Raw genomic sequence first — 22,072 nt, forward strand, 5'->3', positions numbered from 1 at the left:
TCCCTATTGTCTGGCGGCGGTGGGCGAGCTGCCGGCGCTGTCCCCGCGGCCGGGAGGCGGTGGCGGGGGGGGTATCGCCGGCCGGGAGCGGCGGGCTCCGGGCTGCCTGCGGGAGGCAGAGCGGGGGGAGAGCCGGGGCGTAACTTCGCAGCGGACTGCTCCGTGCCCGGCCCGGCCCGCAAGGGGATTAAACCCCTTCGAGCCCGACGACTGTCTCTTATCCCCGCGCTTCCCTTCTCCGCCCTGTGCCAGCTGCGAAGCCCGGAGCCTGCGCGGGGCTTTGCTCGCCGCAGGGCGGAGGAAGATTCGGCGGACTCGCCCGTCAGAAAGGAGAGTCAAGAAGTTCAATCCCGGGGCGCCCGCAGGAGCTGGCGAGTTCCCGCCCGGTGTCACCGGGCTGCGCGCCCCCCCGCTGGCTCTCGGGCTGACGGACCGACTGACAGACTGACAGACTGACGGCAGCCGACGAGCCATGAAGTTCTGGCTCCGGAGTTGTCTCGCATCCCGTGGCGTTGCAGAGCGGGGGCGAGCGTGGAGGAACAGTGCGGTGTATGTGCAGGCCAAGTTGGGGAAGATGTCTGGTTTATTCTTCTGGGGGTGTCTGGGGTTTGGGGCGCCTTCTGACGCTCGGCTCTCCCCTAGATCAGGATGTGCAGCACGGGAGATCAACACCGACTTCAATAAACCATGTAATGGAGGCAGTTCTGGATCTCTGAAAGAGCTCAGAGTATCTGCAGTAGTGAACGTTATCTGGTAGGTACTTGTGCTTGATTTCCGAGCTGCTTGGACTTTCTCGTAGGTTAAAGTTTACTTTGCACCGTGTCATGTGAAATAGTGAAGGCTGTCTCTTGGTCTGCAAGCTGGAATAGGTGCCACTTCTACACTGGATAAGTAGGGAGAGTGTACTGGGCGTGTCAAAGTGCATATAAACATTGTATAAATAAAAAGTGGATTTTGTTATGAAACTTGTTACGTGAAAACAAATACTCCATTAAAGGTCGGAGTGAAAAAAGAATTTTAAAAGCTATGCTCTTGGTTTTGACCAGCAGTCTGGTTTTTGTTTGGTTTTACTTAGAAGGATTTCACAGAAAAAAAGAAAGCTTGTGAGTACTTACGGAAGCCCTGTTTAAAGCAACCTACGTGACGCAAGCTCGGGGGCTGCCCGGAATTGGGACCTCTTTGAATGAGCTCGCATCATTTAGAAAACCCTTTTGTTACTGTCTTTAGACGTTGCCAGCAAGGCAGTCTATTTCACTTGTATTGTTAAATGAATTCCCTTGGGCCGGTTAGAAGTAAATGCTGGTTTTTATAACTGAAATGATTTGCTTTTAACTTCGGGCTAGTGGTTCTTGTGTCTTTGCTAGACTGAAAAGCCCTCTGTTACCACATTTGGGTAATGTGTCTGTATACTCTGATTGTCCCCAGACTTGTCTTTGTAAAACATAGCAGTTTGAGGTAGAGCTTTTCTTTGTGAGGCTCTCTCTCTTTCTACTCTCTTCATGTTTCTTATGACTCTCTTCTGGATTATTTCCTCTCTTGCAACACCCTTGATGACCAGTGCGTGGTTTAGCTGGATTCAGTGGCCTGGTGCCTAGCCTTAATTACTGTCACTCATCGCTGTTGGTCATTATCTGCACAGACAGTATTTATCACTGCATACCAATATATCACTGGAGTCTGTTAGAGCTGTGTATCGAACAGTTCTGCCTTTTGTAGATTTCTCAGTACTGAAGAATTTCTATCAAATAATGGACTTTGTGTTATCATTAGGTTTCCTTTTGTTCCTGATGTACTGAAAAGACTGTTTCTTGTGTCTTTTGCTTCACTGAGCAGTCTATAGCACTTCACTTAAGCTTATTGCTATGCCTGAGCTTTTCCGTGGGTTTTTGCCCCATTTGTTTACAGGTAGTCCGAGGGAAAGGATTAAATTTTGGTTAGCTTCTTCATCTAGTTATGATTAACACTGCTGACCCTTTTGTTTAGATGTGACTTTAGAAGAGTCTTATTTCAAAAGCAGTCATCTGCCTTTGAAGTCGGATTCTTTCCTCAAGTCTGAGTTCAGGATTTTTCCCAGCTTTATGGAACTGGAACTTTTAAAGCACCAAGTACATATAAACTGGGTTTTATTCTGTTTGCACATAATAAATATCACCAGGGCACAATCACTTGTAGCTAAGCTGTGGCTAATCGTTATTTTGGTGATCGGTTTCTCTTTACATGGCAAGCAGAGGTCTAGTCAAGAGTTCCATGGTGTCAAATTTGGTATTTTTATGTTTTCTAATTTTTAGAAATCCTGAACCCGTTGCAAAATTTACAGAATGATCTTTTCAGTGTCTGATTATTAAATTAAAGTCCTGTGTGATAACAGTTTTGGGGTCATGGCATGAGGGAAGGTTCTGAACATTTCTGAGTGCATGGACATGCTGTTCTCTTCTGGGTATTAACGGCCAATATTCCCTCTCCTTGTGCTTTAGATGTGGTGTCATTGATCCATAAATGTCCAAGATGGTTCACCTCTGAGTTGTCAGTGACTTGTTTACAAGTGGTGCAGTTTTCAGTATAGTACCATTTCCCCTTTTTCTTTTGTTTACTTTGTATTTTCTAAATAGGCAAGCAATGTTGATCTTAGTGTTCTGCTCCTGTATCTCCCCACTGTGTGTCAGTAGCATCACCTTTGTGAACACATACCTGTAAGAATACAATTTTCTGATGTTATTTTTTTAAGTTTCTGATATTGTCAAATTAGGCATTAAAGCAGCTTCTTTTCTCAGGCTATCAAAGGGATGTGATTACTTAAGTTTTCAGCATTATTAGTATCATCATTATTAGTTTCAATTTATTGTCTTTATTCCGATTCATCTTCTCTCCTTTTTTTAAAAAAATTTTGCGGCTAGTTCAGTACCTTTCCAAACATTCAACCCCCTTTGCTGCATAAACAGTTGTTTCTTTTTCTGTGGAGGTGGAAGCCACCAAAAATGATACATTTCCTTATCCTGTACCAGCCAGATGGCATTTCACAATTCTGTGCCTTGCATCACTTCAACTGATGGTTCATTTCCAGTTCTGTTGCCTTTCTGTCAAGGAACTAGAAGGAACTTTGGAAGGTCCACTCAAGTCTTTTTCATATCTTCAGAGTTCAATGAACTGTAACCTATTTCATAAAACAGTGTCTCTACTACCAGTGGATCCTTTCTAACCAGCTTCAGAAATCAGCCAAAATTGAGCAAAAGTCTGCTGCTGTTGCCTGTGGGAAGATGTGTACCACGCTTTTATCGTTAAGAGCTTTGAGATCATAGTAGATGTTAAAGTGCAATAGAATGCAGTGAAAAGTGTATAATCTAAAGGGGCATGAACTGGAATGTAGAGTAGAGCATGCATTTATATTGTTAAAAATATAAAAAGAGCAGTATCATACTAAAGCACAGAAACTAGGAAAATTGCCGATGACTAAAAGAGGAATGAATGCGGCTAGATGGAAGAATGTTTAGGAAAAATGGTGAAGCACTTTCAATATGCTGCTTTCTGCACTCTGTAAATGATGTCAAAGATAGCAAAGAACTTAATGTTGCAAAAATCCTTTATCAGCTTGACCTCTGCTTATGCCTAGCAAGTACAAAGGAGCTCAGTACATTCTACTTCCAAAGAACCGGCTTCAGCTTGTGTTTGGAGCCATTTAAGAAAGTGAGTTTGGTATTTTAGGTTCAGTCCGTGCAACTTGGCCTTCCCTGGTGACATTTTGCAATCTGCTGCTCACCCTCCTTATCCATTGGTCTCACTAGGAGTTGAAGGAATTTAATGTGCTGCCAGGGGACCCACAATTTGAAATCATTGCTCAAGCAAGCCTTGAAGGCTGCCCGTTTTGTTTAAACTGTGGGCAAACAGAACTGTGTCATGAGGCATGCATAACACCTGTCCTTGCTCTTTGGCAAGGCCAGCATCATTCCGTGAGCTCCAAATTCACCCCACCAGACAGAAGGACAGAAATGAGCTTTTGAACTTTCTAATGGTTATGATAAACTTTCCACACATCCAGCACTCTGAATCTTCAGAGTGTCTTATGAACCGTGTATGTGTGCCCAGGTGGCCAAGAAGGCCAGTAGCATCCTGGCTTGTATCGGAAATAGCGTGGCCAGCAGGACTAGGGAAGTGATCATCTCCCTGTACTTGGCACTGGTGAGGCTGCACCTCGACTACTGTGTTCAGTTCTGGGCCCCTCACTACAAGAAGGACATTGAGGTTCTGGAGCATGTCAGAAGAAGGGCAGTGAAGCCAGTGAAGGGTCTAGAGCGCAAGTCCTGTGAGGAGCAGCTGAGGGAACTGGGTGTGTGTAGCCTGGAGAAGAGGAGGCTCAGGGGAGACCTTATCACTCTCTATGTGAAAGAAGGTTGTAGCAAGGTGGGTGTTGGCCTTTTCTCCCAGGTAACAAGTGATAGGACGAGAGGAAACGGCCTCAGGTTGCACCAGGGGAGGTTTAGATTGGATATTAGGAAAAAATTCTTCATTGAAAGGTTTGTCAAGCACTGGGACAGGCTGCCCAGGGAAGTAGTGGTGTCACCATCCCTGGAGGCATTTAAAAGACATGTAGATGTGATGCTTAGGGACATGGTTTAGCAGTGGGCTTGGCAGTGTTAGGTTAACGATTGGACTCTATGATCTTTAAGGTCTTTTCCAGCCTAAATGATTCTGTGATTCTATATATTGGAAAGGAAATGGCTTACAATGTGAATTAGGCAATCATGTAGGTTTCAAGGGCTGATTCCTTGTTTATAGGTGAGGAGTGCATTTATTTTAGCATTGTTTTACCTTGCAAAGCTGCTAAGAACTTCATAGATGGAAATGCATGTTCGTGTAGTTGGAGGCAGTCTTGGTAGAGGTCTCTAAGCTTGGCTTTCCTAAAAATTGAGATATATTAGCCTAAACAAAACATGGTACTAACATGATTGCCTTCCTCGCTGTGTTATAATGGAAGGGCATGCTTCCTGTGTCAAAGTGCTGTTGATTTTAAGCCTCTCCTATTGGTTCTGCGCATGGGTGTAAGGCTCTGTTTTGGTAATTAAGTCAAAATGAGATCTGGGAATATTGTATCCCCTAAAAAGAGGGGACACAATGGAGAAAGAGTCAGGAAAGAAATATTACTACCTGAGCTGTAGAAGACTGGTAGTTACAGCTGTGTGCTTCTTGAAAAAAGTCCAGATTCCTGTTTAATCTTTAGAATACTTTCAAAGTAGAATACTGCCTTTTTATCCATAGGTCAGCTGCCTTCAGCAACATCAGTTGGAGCTGAGGGTGCTCTGCCAATCAGAGCTGTATCAGGAGTAGTTAGGCACCTGGCAGCAGTTGCCACCTAACTAGGTGGAGCAAGTGTGAAAACTCAGGGGTTTCTGTTTCTCAGTAGGATTCTCAGCAATGTGAAACACATTTATAGCTTTGGTGGAATTTTTGGAGCATTCAGCACTGCACAGTGTCCAGCCTTGTTTGCAGTGTTGAGTACTTATGGCTCTCTGTCCTCCAGACTTCTCAGTGGGGGTCTGAACTGACAAAAGGTTCATCATACCTGGAGCGTCACATCAATTCATGTTTTTTGTGCATGGATCAGTTCGAGGAATTGGTGCCTGTACCAGATCCCTGCCGGTACTGTAGCTATCTGTTAAAATACGATGCAAACCCACACAACTTTACTCCTTGTATCTTATGAATGGTTTTCAAATTTGGCTTCTTAATACATTTTCCTTAAATTTATTGCAGTTTGTGGGTAAGTAAAGAACTATTTTTTATATTTCATTAAAATAAATAATTTAAGATAGAATTTTTTTTTGGTGAAATGATTGCAGCTTTGAGTGTTTTATCTTACAGTCCACAAACATTAACTTTAAATCCTAATTCTTGACAAGTAACACTTTTTTTTTTTTTTTTTTTAATTCTCTAGTTTGTGGGTTCCTGCAGGGGAAAAATAAGGCTTTGTTAATATCAGCTGTTTGTTTCTTTTGGGGAAAGGAGGGAAGAGGTGAGAAAAAAAGAGTAATATTGAAGTAAAGTAAGTTTACTCTTTCCATATATAGTAGAGAAATAGTCACATGTGCACATCTTTAAAAATACATATATTAATCATTGTATATAATGTTCAGAGAGGGAGAAGTTTTATGTTTCTAAATACACTGAAATTTTACTTCAGGATCCTTAGCTTTGAAAGCTTTCCAGTATATTAATATTTGTGTGGATGATGACGGTGCATACACCACACTCTGTGGTCACGTGTGCTTACTGACAAAGAGTGAGGAATACTTTCACTGCAGTTCAGGCCAGATGCATATGGGCACGAGCTGGTTCTAAGGGCAGATTTGCGGATATATGCTCCTTTATATGAGTGAATATCCTCTTTTGGGATGTAATCCTCATGAAGTTACTATCTGTGAATTAGTGAACAGGAGCCCTCTTCCTTACCAGGTAATGTTTAATTCCGGATGTTGCAGAGAGCTGGGGCTGAAGGTGTGAGCTTTCTGGGGGGTTGGAATTGAAGACTGCTTTGCACCAGAGCAGCTTCTCTGCACTACCTTATGTGGGAAGATTCAGCCATTTCCACCCAAAACAACGAAGTGAAAAGCTCAGTCAGCCATTTCATCTTGAGATACCCCGCCCTCCAAAACAAATACTAAAAAGAAGATGTAGGTTTTGGCCCATGCATATCCCAGTAATTTCCACTGATTAAGTTGATGCTTGTAATTGGGATCTAGACAGGCCATGTTTTGCAAAATATCTTTTTTCATCTCAGTAGAGGAAGTTACAAGATTTATATAGTCCCTTTGATATTTTATTTAACCAGTAACTGGTTGGGAAGGAAAGAGTGTGTTTAGTTTACCTTTGTCCTAGATTTAGTTTTAATATCTAATGTTTAGATGAAGGGGGGGTTGATCTTTATTCTTAATGATTCATGCTGCCTCAAAGCACAGTGGTTTCTAGTTGTGTGCTGCCTTTCCCACTGGGGGATGCAAACAAAAGAACAATAATTTCAGACTCCTCCTTCAGTTTCCAAGAGAACCTTAGCTGCTCAGGGATAGCTTTGAATTTTAAAAGCATTTTTCTTCCAAATTATGTATTGATTGCACACAAAATAGCAGTGCTGTAATATGCAATTTAAAACAAATGCATGATGGTGCTCATTTGCTTTTAATACTGCTTTTTCCAGCAGAAAAACAAAAAGTGGATTCAGTTCCCATAAACCAGTCTTGCAAAATCCTCTCAAACATTTATTAGTCTAGACACAAAATATTCTCACCCGGCCTCAGCTTGACGATGGCAAAAAAAAAAAAAAAAAAAAAAAAAAAAAAAAAAGGCAAGCTAATATTGTACTTGGCTGTCAAAAAAGGGAAAGGGGAGGAAAAAAAAAAGCTTGCCCCAGGCTAGTGAACCAGTAACATTTTGCTGGGGCCGCCTACAACAACAGATGCATCTTATTCCCATGAGGTTTCCAGGCCTGCCTATTCTCTTATGCTAAACTTGGGCACTCTCATAAACATTCTCCTTGAGTACCACACCCCAGTCATCGTATCCTGGGCTCTTCTAATTTGGTTGATTCAAGAATGACACTAAACATGTTCATCTTGCCTCTCCTAACCAATCTTTGTATTCTCCCATCTTCCCCCCCCCCCCAGTTATCATTTAACTAATGCATTAATTCAAAACCAATCCTAATATATGGGAACTGGCATAATTGATAGAACTTAAAATGGTTTAAAATAGGTGATTTAATCACAATTTAGATCTGTGTGTAGAGATCCTTGATTTGAAGTATTTCTTCTAATCTTGATTTGCATTTGAGCTTTTGATAACTTTCATAAATGGTGAATGATTCTCATTGTTTGATACTGTGGTGGTTTGCAAAATTTTGTTTTGTGAAGGGAGAAATTTTATCAGTGAGTCTTTATTTCATCCGTCCTTTACCTCAATGTACATTCAGAGTATTAATTTTTACTTTTTGGCAATTTCTTAGAAAACAGTGAATTATGCATATCTTGTTCTTCAGATAATGGTTAGTTCCTGTAATTCCCAATTTATGTCAAACTGCATTTGGTTGGAAATGAAAATTTAGTTAAGAATTCCCCTAAACAGCATAACATGTCTGTATTATTAATTAAGCTACTATAAATATGTAGAATATCAAAGAATACATTTATTCAAACATGGCTATTTTTTTAATGAGACAAAATATGATACTTTTTCATACTTCTTAGCTGAAATGTATTGTTTCTGTGATGTTGTATCCATGTCTGTTAAGGTTTTGGCTCTGGCAGAGCTCATGCTCAAACATGAATTGGAGATTTTACACAGAAAACAACCTGTCCTGCTTTTTCAACTTTGGGGCGGGACACTTCTGTCATTCAGAAAATAATTTGTATCTTCACTCAGTGCAGATGTCTACAAAGTGAATGTCTGTCTGTAAGGTTAGTCCTTGACTGCCACTAATTCAAGTGTTTTCACTAAGAATTTCCAATGAAGACAACATGCTTCTAAAAAAAAAATATATGAACTACAACTGTCCATTTTAATACTGATTTTTTTTTTTCTCAGTGCTTTTATCCCATTAATAAAGACTTACCTCTTTACAGTTAGAACAGGACTTCAGGCAGTCATTGGTGCTCTTAATGAGGATGACTGGTTTAATGCTGGTAAATTAGGTAGGTGTTACTCATAGCAGGGAACGTGTTCAGTGTGTTCTTGACACATTAGTGTAAATTAACAAATTGCTTCTAACTAAAACTGATTTTGATCTTCCTACTCTAAATAATAGGAGGTATAAACATAATATTGATTCTTTTCTTCCTTCACCCCCAACTCTGATGCTATCCTGTTTGGTGCTGTGTAATATTGGTTTTAGGCTTTTCTGTTGCTTCTTAAATGTGATTTTATTAACACCTACAGTATTTTGAAATAAAATTCTACTGCCCATTCTCATTTAAGTCAGTGAGAGTATGATTTTGACCCTGGGATATTTACGCAGCTTTGAACGACCTCTATATTTTAAAACAGAACTAATCCAATTTTTTGATGGTGTTTAAATCAAATGAAAAAAAAAATAAAAAGGGCAAGCAGCCCCACAGCTATTCATTTTAAACACAGTGTTTTAGTTAGCTACATACTTTCAACTTAAATCCTGTTGTGCTAATTTTCCACCATTATACTAGCATGTGAGAGACAAAAAGTGAAACTGGGTAGTCTGTTTTAGGTGATCGTCGCTGTCACTTCCCTGCCAGGACTGAACATGGGAGGTTTGTGTTTCTCCTGCAGGAGTTGCTCACATGACAGTCAGCTCCAGCAGAACAGGGCAAAAGGGGCAGCCCCTGGCTTGCCTCAGCCAGTGGCTCCCAAACTGGGGGTTGTCCTCCTCAGCAGGGCTCTGAGCAGTTAGGAGAGGTGTCCCACGTCTGGTAGAAAGTAAGTCATGGAGGTGAGATTCACAGTCAAAGTTTGGGGCTTCAGCCTGGATAACAATGGAGCGGGGAACCAGTCTGGTGAAAGACTTGATTCTTGCTGAGCTACTTTGCCGCTGCACCGAAGGCCTTAGTTTAGGTGAGCTTGGAGCAGCGGGGGACAGCATTACTGCTGGGCTCCTAATCCAGCAGTGTTTGTGAAGCAGAACATGTGAAACACAGTAACTGCAAACCTCCTGCTCCCTGTGCCCTGGGCTGAGGTACTTGTTCTGGTCTGCTGACTCTTTAAGACCCTTCATTACTCTGTGGTAACTTGAGTACACAGTTACCTCTCTGACTTCTGCGGGTGACCGTACTTCGAGATGCAGGTTTTTATTCCATGTGTTATACTTGGAAGGCTCTGTAGCCCCGTCTTTTACTCTTTTTGTCACTGGGCTGATTGGCAGTAAACGCTGTTTATCCACTCTGTGAATGCGTGATGGCGGGGGGGAGAGGGGGGGATCCGTCTTTGTCGCACACAGAATAAGACATTATCTCCCACAGAAATCAGTGGGAGCATCTACGGAGTACAGTACAGAACTCAGCAGGGGGGGTGGAGTCAGGTCACTGTTGCAAATAAAAATGCTTTGCTTTTCACAAAGGTTAGCTTGGTACACAGTGGTATTTTACTAGATAGATGAGACCTGCAGAGAGTGTTTATGTAGGCAGCTTGAGCTACCCTCCTTCCTTTCAGTTATAAGCTGAAACATCCAAAAATGGTGAGGAGAAAAATTAAGAGTAGAAGGGGCTTCTGGAGATCATCTAGTTCAGCGTCCTGCTCAAAGCAGAGTTAACTGTGAAGATAGAGTTGTTTGGGGTCTTACGAAGTTTTGAAAATTTCCAAGGATGGAAATTCCTTAAAAGTTCCCAGCAGATCTCTACAACCTTTCCAGACAACAAAGTTACATAAATTACAGGTCTGTATCCTGGTGTACGCAAGTCTGTGTGTACATGTGGAGCATGTAGCAGTGCGTATTAGTGTCACCTGGTGACTCCATTGTAAGTCCTTGTTTTCAGTTTCTTATGACCATTGAAATGAGAATTTCTCACACATAGTTTCTATTTAGAGACTGCTTTTGTTCTCTGTTCATTGAGTTTTGGGGGAACATTCAACTGGTTTAAGAGCAAAATTAACATCAAGGAGTGAAGCAAGGAAAGGCAATCTCAGCGTAAAAGCAGTATTACCATTCTTTTTCTGAACAGCTCTGTGCCTCAGGGACAGAGGAACTTGACATAGGAACTTGAAATTTGGCAAGGATCTAGCCCTGAGGTCTGAGAAATGCATTCCACTATTTAAAAAAAAAAAAAAAAGGCCGAATTATGGGTCATAATGTATCACTGCCTTTTTGTATCCAAGGTAGAATTTGCAGGATCTTTTGTTACCTGCTTTTGATCATGCCTTTATGCCTGTCATGCACACTTGCAAATGGCACTGGTCTAGCAGCAAGGTATAAAAGTGTCGGGAGTTGGTAATCCCTGAGACCTAGTCCCACTTGTTTAAGGGTAGAGTGCTCCCAACACTGTTAATTACTGTTGAGAAGATAGGATTTTGCTATGTCGACAGGCAAATATTAGTGAAAGTAGATAGCAGCCGATTTGGAATCTGGTTTCCAATGTGAGAAGGGCACATGTGGTTAGTTGCAATCAGTGGAGGAGGGGGAGAGGAGAGGGAGACAGTTTGTGCTGAGCTCTGTCACCTTCAAAAGCGCGGGGGTTCCTGTGTAGCACGAGGGATGATTAGAGAATGAGTAGGGCTGTCTAGCAAAGGAGACCATCTGTAGGACTGCTGCTTTGGTCTGTGAAGAAGCTGAAAGGTGTCTGGGGACACAAACTCTGGGCAGTAAAAGGAAGATCTTGTATTTCCAGCACTAGACTAGGGCCTGGGAAAACGAAGGTCTCTAGAAATTTTTTGTCTGGGAAAAAAAAAATGCAGATTCAAGTTGAAAGGAACATTTTGTGAAATCATGTCTGTGCCAGATCATTTCATTCTAAAGAAGATAATCCCAGGAGAATAAAACCTTTTGTTTTGATGTTTTAAGGATAAACTTTTTTGATAAACAGTTCCTAAAACGAATAATTTTTTTAGTGTTCAATTTTTTTTAAAAGCCAATATGAAACACTTTCTGGGTTGAATTAAATGTTTGTTCAACCCAAAACACATTTTAAAATCTTTTCATGTCAGTAATTTTATTTCTTCCTCCTTTCCTGTTTCTATATAACAGCACAGCAAGCAAAACAAAACAGAGCTGTAACTATGCAAAAAAAGTATCCTTAACTCCGCTGCCATTTTGTTGAGTATGATAAGCAGTCTGATACTCACTTTCAAGAATAATCAAGCAGCCATGTCTGATGTTAAAAGTACTGAGTGCTCACAATTTGAATTGAACATTTCAGTGGTTAAAAAAAGAAAAAACAAAACCTGCTTATATGAGGTTTAGCTACCAAGGTGACTGGATCATGTGAAAAAAAAATGTTTATGTGACTGAGGAGCGGAGACACATACCATATATGTTAAAGGTACTTCGTCAGTGCACCCATGATTGTTAAGTACTTGTCATGTTTGATCAGTAGCTTCTATGTGATCAAACATAAAAACTGGTGATGGCTTTGTGTGTCAAAAGCAGTGGCAGAAGTTACCGTGCTCGCTGTAGAGATACCTGGGGGAGATTTTGTAATAGAGAAAGACAATCTAGGTTATTTAGTGGGTCACTTCTGGCCTGAAATTCTAAGTTACTTCGGTGGAACCTGCTCATTACCCATTAAAACCAGTAGGGATAGGGAGAATCCAAGAAAACCTAGTTGCAGGTCCCGTGGCAGGCTCCTTTCAGCCTCTGTTGGGCTTCGTGTTGTCTTTCCAGTGCTCCACATGGGTCTGGCTTTGGCATACCCTGAAACTGTGTGTGGGCAAGCAGTACAGTCGTTTTTGGAAGATGCCTCCCTTATTACAAATTGTAATGTGACAAGGACCCTGAGCATGCCTTTATCTTTGTAGCACACATGAAGTCCTGCTGAAATCAGTTTGACAAGTTTTGTGCCTGTGTTGAATTAGAACCGGAACTAATTTTAAAACAGGGATCAGATGTGACTATTGCAGAGTTTAGGTAGAGAATTTGCCTTTATTTTGGAGTCATAAGCAGTAATGCCCCCTGATCTTTGCAGATAATGAACAACTGAAGAAAATGGCACTATAAAATTAAGTCCTTCACACATCTCGCTGAGAGGCAGTACAGATCATAGCAGATTAGCCTACACTGGGCTGTGTGCAGAATAGTTTTTGACATGGATATATCTACTCTGAATAAATGGTAATAGTTAGAAGGAGGCTAAACAAAGGATCAACAATTGCATGTTGTCATGGATTAATCAGATGCTATAAGGAAAAGACAAAATGTTTTCTGTGTTGAGAGAGATCGTAGGCAATTTGTAATCTAGGTGATTTTAAAAGTTAGAAACAGTTTCTATTGCTTCATCTTCTCCTGAGCCACTCTGTGCATGTTCTTAAAATGACGTTATGTGGGTTTGGATTTTTTGTTGGCACACTTTTCCTGCAGACAGGATGGAAGTGTCATACAGCAAGCAGGGAGAAATGCCTTTTCATAAAGCATACAACCTGAACACACAGTGAACGCTTTCTGTAATCTCATTTGTTTTCTTGATGCATCGGCTACTCCTGTTTGGGGAGGGAAGGAAGAGGTAGGTAAAAAATTTGAGCTAGAAACAGATTCTTTTATATGTGTCTTCTGCTGTCAACCCTTCGTCTTTTCCTTCTCAAACTATAATCAAAAGGGGCAGAAGGTTTCTGCCTGCATTTAGAATGTTTATATAAATCTTTATCCAAATCTGCTATAGAGACTACTTTAAATGTTGAATTCCACTGTGGAGAATAAATCTATTTTGATCTTGAGAGATCAAGAATGCAACTAATTGAAAGTTTTGCTTCAGATTCTTTCACTGAAAAATTATGCTTCTAACATAAAGCAAACACCTGGAATATTTCATTACAAACCAAATTGCACAATGTCAATATTAACAGCGAGGGATAAAAATACAGTCCAGATGAAAATAGAAAATCTTAAACAATATTTAGTCATGTATTTGACCCTAAAGTATGTAAAGGACAAGCCAAAACAATCTGAACCATTAGTGATGATCTTCAGGAATTCATAGAGGATGGGGAAAGGTCTCATAGGACTTGAGACAGACAAACATACTACCTAGTCTTAAATGAGGGAGAGGCATGAGCAGAGGAGAAGAACATGTAGGGAGTCACAGCTCAGTTAACAGGATCTTCATTCCCAGGACAATACAGGAAGAATTTACTAAAAATCAGTGTGTGAGAATGTAGAGAATTGTGACAATGTTCTTAAAAAGGTGGATTTGTCAAAACCAGACTATGTCAAGTCAATCTGGTTTCATTTTTTGCTGGAGTAATTAGCCTACTGGAACAAAATGTTGCAGACCTTACTGAAGTCAAGATAGATGGCAAGGTCCCACATGGCATTCTTGTGAGCAGGAGAGGTGTTCTAGAGGAAGTACAAGGCTGATGCATAATTGATTTGATAAACTACTTGAGTGCAAGTTTTCATAATCCCCTGGTAAACTGAGAGAACATGTCAAGCAGGGTGGTACAGATGGAATAATCCTGTTAGCGCCAAGGGAAGAGAATGGACGTTTCTGTAAAGTCTGTGGAGGAAAGGCGGCTAGGAAGGGTTGCAAGCATCTTGTTTTGTTGAGATTTCAGTGAATGCTGTCGTAGCTCTTCATTAAGATCTGAATTAAACTGGATTTTGAAATCACAACATCCTTTTAAAAAAAAAAATCTTATATAGCATAGTCAGAAGAGCATAGATGCAGCTTTCTTTTTCTGAGATGTTCTTGTATTAAAGAAACGTATTTCTCCATTGGTAAACAGTGGAGGGATAGGATAATCTGCTTGTGCACGTTGAGCACAACTGAACCACAGCAGGTACGTGGTACAGAGATTTACCTTAATGGCTGCAAGTGCTGCAATTGCATATGGACCTGTAGGCTTGGAGACACTGTGAATGCTATTGGGTAAATGAGGAGACTGGAGAAAAACGCTTATTGATTTGTTGGACAGGTTTCCCATTTTATTTATCTCCATCCTTATCTTGAACATGCTTCAACACTGCATGTCAGGTCAAATGTTGCTTTCACTTGTGCTCTGTGCCATCCCAGAACCGGACCTTTAGCAAGCCCTTATGTTCGCTCATGCCGCCCTGCATGTAGATCCTACGTGCTGTGCTAGGGATGAAGAACGGCGGAGTATCGCAGTCACTTTTTCAGACTGCAACTCGCAGTCAGCAAAGCTAGCTGTTAAGTAGCTTTTGAAAACGGGCATTTCTGGCATTTTTAAAATTTTACTCAAGATCGCAGAAAGATTAGGTAATACCACCCAGTTCTTCCCCAAGAGCATTGCTCAACATTGAGTCTTGGCAGTTGTCTTTCTTTTGTCAAGAGCCCTCTAGCCCCATAAAAAAAGCAGTATGGTTAGTAATGCTCTACCTCTTGTCCCTCAGGACACTGAGACAAATGGATCCATTTAGCTTTGCTTCATGGTTCCTTCACTGCAAAGATAAATGAGATGGTGTGCAATGCATTATATATACATTAAAATAAATATCTTTTACACTTCTGTGTAGTTTTACAGACTGCTAGCATTAAATTGTAGAAGGGTGTCTTTCAATTTCAGTACTATTAATTGCCATCCCAGAATGATGATTACCCACAATTTATTGAGCATTGTCGGTGTCCTTAATACCATGTAACCGTATCCTTGGCATAAAAAGCCTATCGTGTCAGGCTGTACACTTTGGATGTAAGCACAGAAGGAGTGCAGAGAATGACTGTCAAAAACATTTGGGGAGGATTTTTATGAAAAAGTGAGGTGAGGCATACAGTTTCAAAAAAGCAGCTTATGGAACAGCACTGGGCGGCAGCTATGGATGAACAGTTTTGTCTTTTGCCTAAAGAAAAAATGGGAAGCTGAGAATTATTTATCTTCTTTCCTACCCACAAGTCCTGCTCTCCCATAATCAAAAAGAAAGAATCATCTTAATGTACAGTGAAAATAGTGTTTCTTTTCCCCTTCTCATTTCTTGTAACTGCATTTCTTCCTTTTACGCTGTTCTTTTTCCTTTAAGACTTTGTCATGAACAAAGCTGGCCTTCTGTTTTTAGCCTGTTACATGCTGTTCCCTTTCTAAACCTTCTGAAACAGCTACTGAGTATTCCCCTTGAAGTTGAGCATGCCCCCACTTTGGAAAGTAGATGATGTTCCACTGTCTAAAAATTCATGGTACCTATGGGATTTCTGTTATGAGAAATCAGTGTCTGATTTTATTTCAAGAAGAAAACTACTACAGAATTTATAACCCTCTGCAGAAGTTTGTGCATCATTTCCAACAGACTAGATCTGCTCCCTGTGGGATAAAATTCTCTCAAGTCTATGCTATTTAAGATTACATTTATTCTCTGAATTTCTGTAGGCCTCAAATTTATTTGGTGATACTTTAGATTTCTTAGAAATGGACAAGGAATTCTAAACATAATTTTGTTTGGCTTCTGCTTGCTATATCAGTCTTTAATGCTTTTTTTTCTCTGGTACAGTTCACACAATCAATCATGTCCCTGTTAATGCATAGAGGCGTGAAAACAGATTTCAGTTAATTGCCATGTGCTAGCAATCAACTTTTATTGGTTTGGGATTGGTCTTCAATTGGAGAATGACATTTGGGGAGCTAGGAAGAAAGGGTAGTCATCTTTTGTCTGTCAAAGTGCCTTAAAAAGGCATTGTTCTGCCTGTTTTCAGTCTTGGGAGAAAGGCCCTGCACATGCTCATGTTTGCATATATAATGCAATAGAAAAACACTCTTAGGTCTGCCTTTTCTGGGACCCTTCACAACCTCTGACATGAGGGACATGACAGAGTCAGTAGTAGAGATGTCATACTAGGGTTGAGTTTGTGATAGAAAGGACTTGAGCTCACAGAGCAGTCGAGAAATGTTGTCAGAGCTTAGGCAAAGCAGTTCAAAGGCAAGTTATATCGGACAACTGACCTCGACACTATGCCAAGAAAAAGGCTTGTGAAGACAGGGAAACAGTCAGAAGGTTACCTGTCTTACACCATCCTGTGTTTTATGCCTTTCAGTGCATTGACACGCATTAAAACAAATTTCAGCCTATAATAAGTGGATTGGATTTTGCCTTTCTTGACTTAGTTTGAGTAACTCTTTTTGGAATGGGTCTGCTGTTTTCAGGGGATGAACAGTGGCAGATTGAACCACAAAGGACTGAATTACCTTAAGCCAAAATACATAGCAGAATAGAAATTACTCTTTAAATTTAACTAATTCCACTGTCTCTTCCTTGCTACAGGTGGTGGATGTGGACTTTAAAACAGTGTCTCTCAACATTTCATCCTCAACTATTTCTAAACTGATTGCACTACAGAAGGAAAGCTGCTAATGGGATAAATGTTGAGACTTTACAAGAACTGACTTGAAGTACCGAAAGCCATTATTATTAATCAAGAAGAGCTTGAAGCTAGGTCTGTACCTGACCAGTCAGTATCATTGTCACATAACAGGCATGGCAAGTAAACGAAAATCAACAACACCGTGCATGGTCTTAGCCAACGAGCAGGATCCGGATCTAGAAATGGTATCAGACTTGGAAGAAGGACCACCTGTACTCACGCCAGCAGATAACCCTACAGCAGAGAGTGTAACAAGTGATGAGGATGTTCATGAGTATGTGGATTCAGACAATCAGAAAAATACAAATAAAGTAGAAGGTGGTTACGAATGTAAATACTGTACTTTTCAAACTCCAGATCTCAATATGTTTACTTTTCACGTGGATTCAGAACATCCCAACGTAGTATTAAATTCATCCTATGTTTGTGTAGAATGCAATTTTCTTACCAAAAGATATGATGCTCTCTCAGAACATAATTTGAAGTACCACCCTGGAGAAGAGAATTTTAAATTGACCATGGTGAAACGTAATAATCAGACAATCTTTGAACAAACAGTGAACGATCTCACTTTTGACGGGAGTTTTGTTAGAGAAGAGAATGCTGAACAGACTGACTCTTCTGAGGTCCCCTCATCAGGGATCTCAATTAGCAAAACTCCTATTATGAAAATGATGAAAAACAAAACTGAGAATAAACGTATTGCTGTTTTCCACAATGTAGTTGATGAGATTGCTGGTGAAGAAAAGGGAACTGAAAATGAGCCAAACTCTGAAGAAGTAGTAGAAAACCCACCACCAGCAGTTTCTGAGTCAAAAGCGAGCCATTCAGTTGTTTGCAGTGCAGCAGATGTGGCTAGTGCAGTAGTGACTCCAGCACCAGTGCTTCAGCCTGGGGTGGCACAGGTTATAACAGCTGTTACAGCTCCACAGAACTCAAACCTGATTCCAAAAGTCCTAATACCTGTAAATAGCATTCCAGCCTATAATACTGCTTTGGATAACAATCCTCTTTTGCTTAACACCTACAACAAATTCCCATATCCAACCATGTCAGAAATCACTGTTCTTTCCACTCAAGCTAAGTACACAGAGGAACAGATTAAAATATGGTTTTCTGCGCAGCGTCTGAAACACGGTGTGAGCTGGACGCCAGAGGAAGTGGAGGAAGCAAGGAGGAAACAATTTAATGGCACGGTGCATACCGTGCCACAGACAATTACTGTTATTCCAGCACACATTTCTGCCGCTAGCAATGGTTTACCTTCAATTTTACAGACATGCCAAATAGTTGGTCAGCCAGGACTTGTTCTCACGCAAGTTGCAGGTGCAAATACGTTACCAGTAACGGCCCCAATAGCTTTGACTGTAGCAGGAGTCCCAAACCAGACACAGTTACAGAAGAGTCAGATTCACACTGCTCAGCCTGTTGCAGAAACCAAACAAGTAGCTGCTGTTCCAGCCCCTCAGCCTATCAAAAATGAATGCGCGCTGATGAATCCTGACTCCTTTGGAATCCGAGCAAAAAAAACTAAGGAACAGCTGGCAGAATTGAAAGTCAGCTACCTTAAAAATCAGTTTCCTCAAGATTCAGAAATTGTAAGACTTATGAAAATAACGGGCCTGACTAAAGGAGAGATCAAAAAGTGGTTCAGCGATACACGCTACAATCAGAGAAACTCAAAGAATAATCATGGGATTCATCTCAACAGTGATTCGTGTGCCACCATTGTTATTGATTCAAGCGATGAAATGAATGAGTCCCCAACGGGAGTCACTCCACAGAACAAGTCATCATGGAGCACTTTTCCTGATTTCAACCAGCAGAAATTCAAAGAGAAGACTGCTGAACAGCTGCAGGTCCTCCAAGCAAGTTTTCTTAATAACCCAGTCCTTACTGATGAAGAGATGAATAGGTTAAGAGCCCAAACCAAACTGACCAGGAGAGAGATTGACGCCTGGTTTACAGAAAGAAGGAAATCAAATGTCTTGAAAGAAGAGGGAGCTGACTTGAATGAGAGCAATGCTGGCAGCTCAAAAGAAGAGACTGGAGAAACATCTGTGGGAGATGGAGCAGCAGGAGCCAAATCAGTGGGTTCCACTTCAAGCAAAATAGGCAAAAAATCACCAGAGCAGTTGCACATGCTTAAAAGTTCTTTTGTCCGTACTCAGTGGCCATCTCCACAAGAATACAACAAGCTGGCAGAAGAAACTGGGCTCCCAAGATCAGAAATTGTGAGCTGGTTTGGAGATACTCGCTATGCTTGGAAAAATGGAGGATTGAAATGGTATTATTATTACCAGAGCGCCAATGCAAACAGTCTGAATGGCCAAGGCTTTGCGAGAAAGAGAGGAAGAGGAAGACCAAAGGGGAGGGGGAGAGGGAGGCCTCGGGGGAGACCTCGGGGAAGCAAGAGGTTAAATTGCTGGGACAGAGGTGTGTCTGTCATAAAATTCAAAACTGGAACAGCAATCCTAAAGGACTACTATATGAAGCACAAATTCCTTAATGAGCAAGACCTCGATGAACTGGTAGCCAAATCTCACATGGGATATGAGCAGGTCAGAGAATGGTTTGCAGAAAGGCAAAGAAGATTAGAACTTGGAATAGAGCTGTTTGATGAGAATGAGGAGGAAGATGAAATGCTGGAAGATCAGGAAGATGAGGAAGAAACAGATGATAGTGATACTTGGGAACCCCCCCGACATGTTAAGCGTAAACTTTCAAAATCAGATTGACATGCAATTTGGGATTTGGGGGCCAAAACCCAATGAATTAGGTTTGATGTTATGGTGAAGAGCCAAATGATTTTTCATGGCCTTCAATTTAGCAAGCACCTGCTCAGCATTTTCCTTCTACATAAAAGAACATGGGCAAGATGCTACCTGTGCAGGCAACAACTATTTGCTTCCTTGCTACAAAGCGATGGACATCCTTAGGCCTAGCCTAGGACATGGGGTTATAAATCAGATTCAGTTCAGCTCCTCCTCTTCCACATTATCAATTGGAAGATTCATGTTCATCATTCATGTGACTGCTTCTCAATATTTAATTGCCTTATGTTGTTTAATTCCAAAAAAACATAGACATGTTTTTCGTTGATGTAGGAGAACATTGCCTGCTCATGAAGGAGGAACGTACAAAAACCTAAGATGTCTTTTTGCAAACATCGCTTCACCTGAAAGGTTTCAAGGCCTGGGTTTATTTCTTAAGGAAAGAGGTCAAAACAAAAGAGAAGGGGAAAAAGTGTGACAAAGGAATCAATGAACCTAGGGGTGAGGATTGCTTGGTTTAAGAATATGAGGTGATATTGGCACCTTTTGTGTATTTTCAGAGTGTTTTGGGTTTACAGAATTTGTGCTGAAATGTTCTTTGTTGATAATTATTTAGACTGAATGAGTCTAATGCTAGAAGATGCTTTTTGTTACATTTAATCAGTGTATCCTACATCAATTTAATTTAAATGCCTGACAGACTTGATGCAGTTGATAGTAACATTCGTTTTTAGCTTGTGCACTCTTTCCTTTGTTGGAAATGGTAAGAAAAGTACGTATATTTCTAGCTGAAAAGAATAATTTCTTGAAATCTTACACTGAATTTTAAGGTAAACGTGAGGCGGAAACTGCCTAAAAGCTGTTCAGAGTTGCTTGGGGTTCTGTAAGAATACACAGATACAGAGACGAAAAGCGTCTTCAGCTGCTAGTAAGAAAGATTTTCAAGTTGCAGCTATGACATGATGTTTAATTCTCAAAAAAAAAAAAAAGGTTATATGGCTTTTAGATTCTTAGAAATGATAAACACGCTTGTGTTTAATTGTTCTTCAGTGATAGCCCAGTTGAATGATTTGTGCACAAGTTTAACCTAAATTCATCCTAACAGATTTTGCTCACCACTATGCTGATTGTTCTTAGGGCTGCTGGGGAAACACACTTATTTTTAGAGGTAGTTTGATCTACGTGAAGTGAACGCCAGAAGTAGTTTAATCTGATACAGAACATCTACATCTTGAACAAGTGTCTTTAAAACAGAGGGAGGGGGGAAAAAAAAGGCCATTTAGTCTCAAGACATAGAACTCTGAGTTTGAATTAGCAACTTAAAAACAATGGGCCAAATTCACAGAAGTTAGTTTAGGCAGATGTCTGGCATCCTAGAAAACTGGCAGTCTGAGGACAAGTAGTTTGTGTTCTTGCTACGATCAGTCTGTATTTTTTAGGGATGTTACTTTATATTTAGATGTCAAAAGGTAACGATGATTAATTGGTGCTGCTGTTATTGTCAGCATTGTCTGCTTTTACATTGACACTAACAGAAAGGATAGTAGCAACCTCCCTTTGTACATCTGTCAGCATCTCCTCTGTAGGCTTCTGCATCTGATGACCAATGAGAGACAGATTAGTGTAGAGAAAATGCATCCTAATGTTTCCACATTTCCAAGAACTTAATATGGAATTACTCTTTCTTCCTCACTGTGATAACTGTCAAAAGACCAAGAAAGTCCTTTTAGTCATGATATTCTGAAACAGAGGAGCCCATGTTAGATCTGGGTTTTATGCCTGGTAGTGGGTGAAACCCAGATCGAAGCAAGAAACGTCTGATGAAAAAAATATTAACTCGCCTTTCTCCCTGGACACTTGTAGCTGTCTTTCTGCTCCCAGGTTGAACAGGCTGCCTGAATTACAGGAGGATGTTGTGTGTGAAAGCCATTTCCTGGGGTGAGCTCTTCTGACTATTTGAGATTGCTGGAAAGAAAAAGGCAATGGCTTTTGGTGTGTGTCATGAATTTGATGATAAAACTATTGCCTGGTTTCCAAGATTCAAATTGGTGAGGCACAAAGTAGCCAGTGGTGCTGGAGAGGACTAGCCAAGAATCCCCTGGTTTAACTTTGGAATGGGGGAGGAGCAAAACCATGTTGTCAGCATATTTCATTGAACTCTGTATGGATGTGAGATGCTGTAAGAGAGATCAGGGTCTGGCCTTTTCAGCATTGGCTGCTACGTGTGGTTGGGAGATATTCTTGTTTGGCTGGTAATGGTATGGATGAGGCTGTTGTAGATGTCAGCAGATAGAATAAAGACTTATATTAGCTTCAAGCTCCACTGGGAATACGGGG

The 22,072-nt window shown here is 40.8% G+C and overlaps 1 protein-coding gene across 7 annotated transcripts in view; it reads left to right on the forward strand.

Annotated features, from left to right (window-relative positions):
- Positions 1–22,072, forward strand: part of ZHX1 (zinc fingers and homeoboxes 1) — a 28,140-nt gene that overhangs the window by 597 nt on the left and 5,471 nt on the right. For 3 of the 7 annotated variants that reach the window (XM_074898474.1, XM_074898481.1, XM_074898480.1), the window contains exons 2-3: positions 253–753; positions 16,862–20,236. In XM_074898474.1, the coding sequence (XP_074754575.1) occupies positions 17,075–19,699 (2,625 nt within the window). In that variant the 5' untranslated portion in view covers positions 253–753; positions 16,862–17,074 and the 3' untranslated portion in view covers positions 19,700–20,236. Of the gene's footprint in view, positions 1–72; positions 754–16,861; positions 20,237–22,072 lie in introns of those variants that run through there. The other 4 variants (XM_074898477.1, XM_074898478.1, XM_074898475.1 and 1 more) reach the window with 4 other exon arrangements.

The sequence above is a fragment of the Athene noctua genome, chromosome 2 (genome assembly GCF_965140245.1).
Source record: "Athene noctua chromosome 2, bAthNoc1.hap1.1, whole genome shotgun sequence".
Classification (NCBI taxonomy): domain Eukaryota; kingdom Metazoa; phylum Chordata; class Aves; order Strigiformes; family Strigidae; genus Athene; species Athene noctua.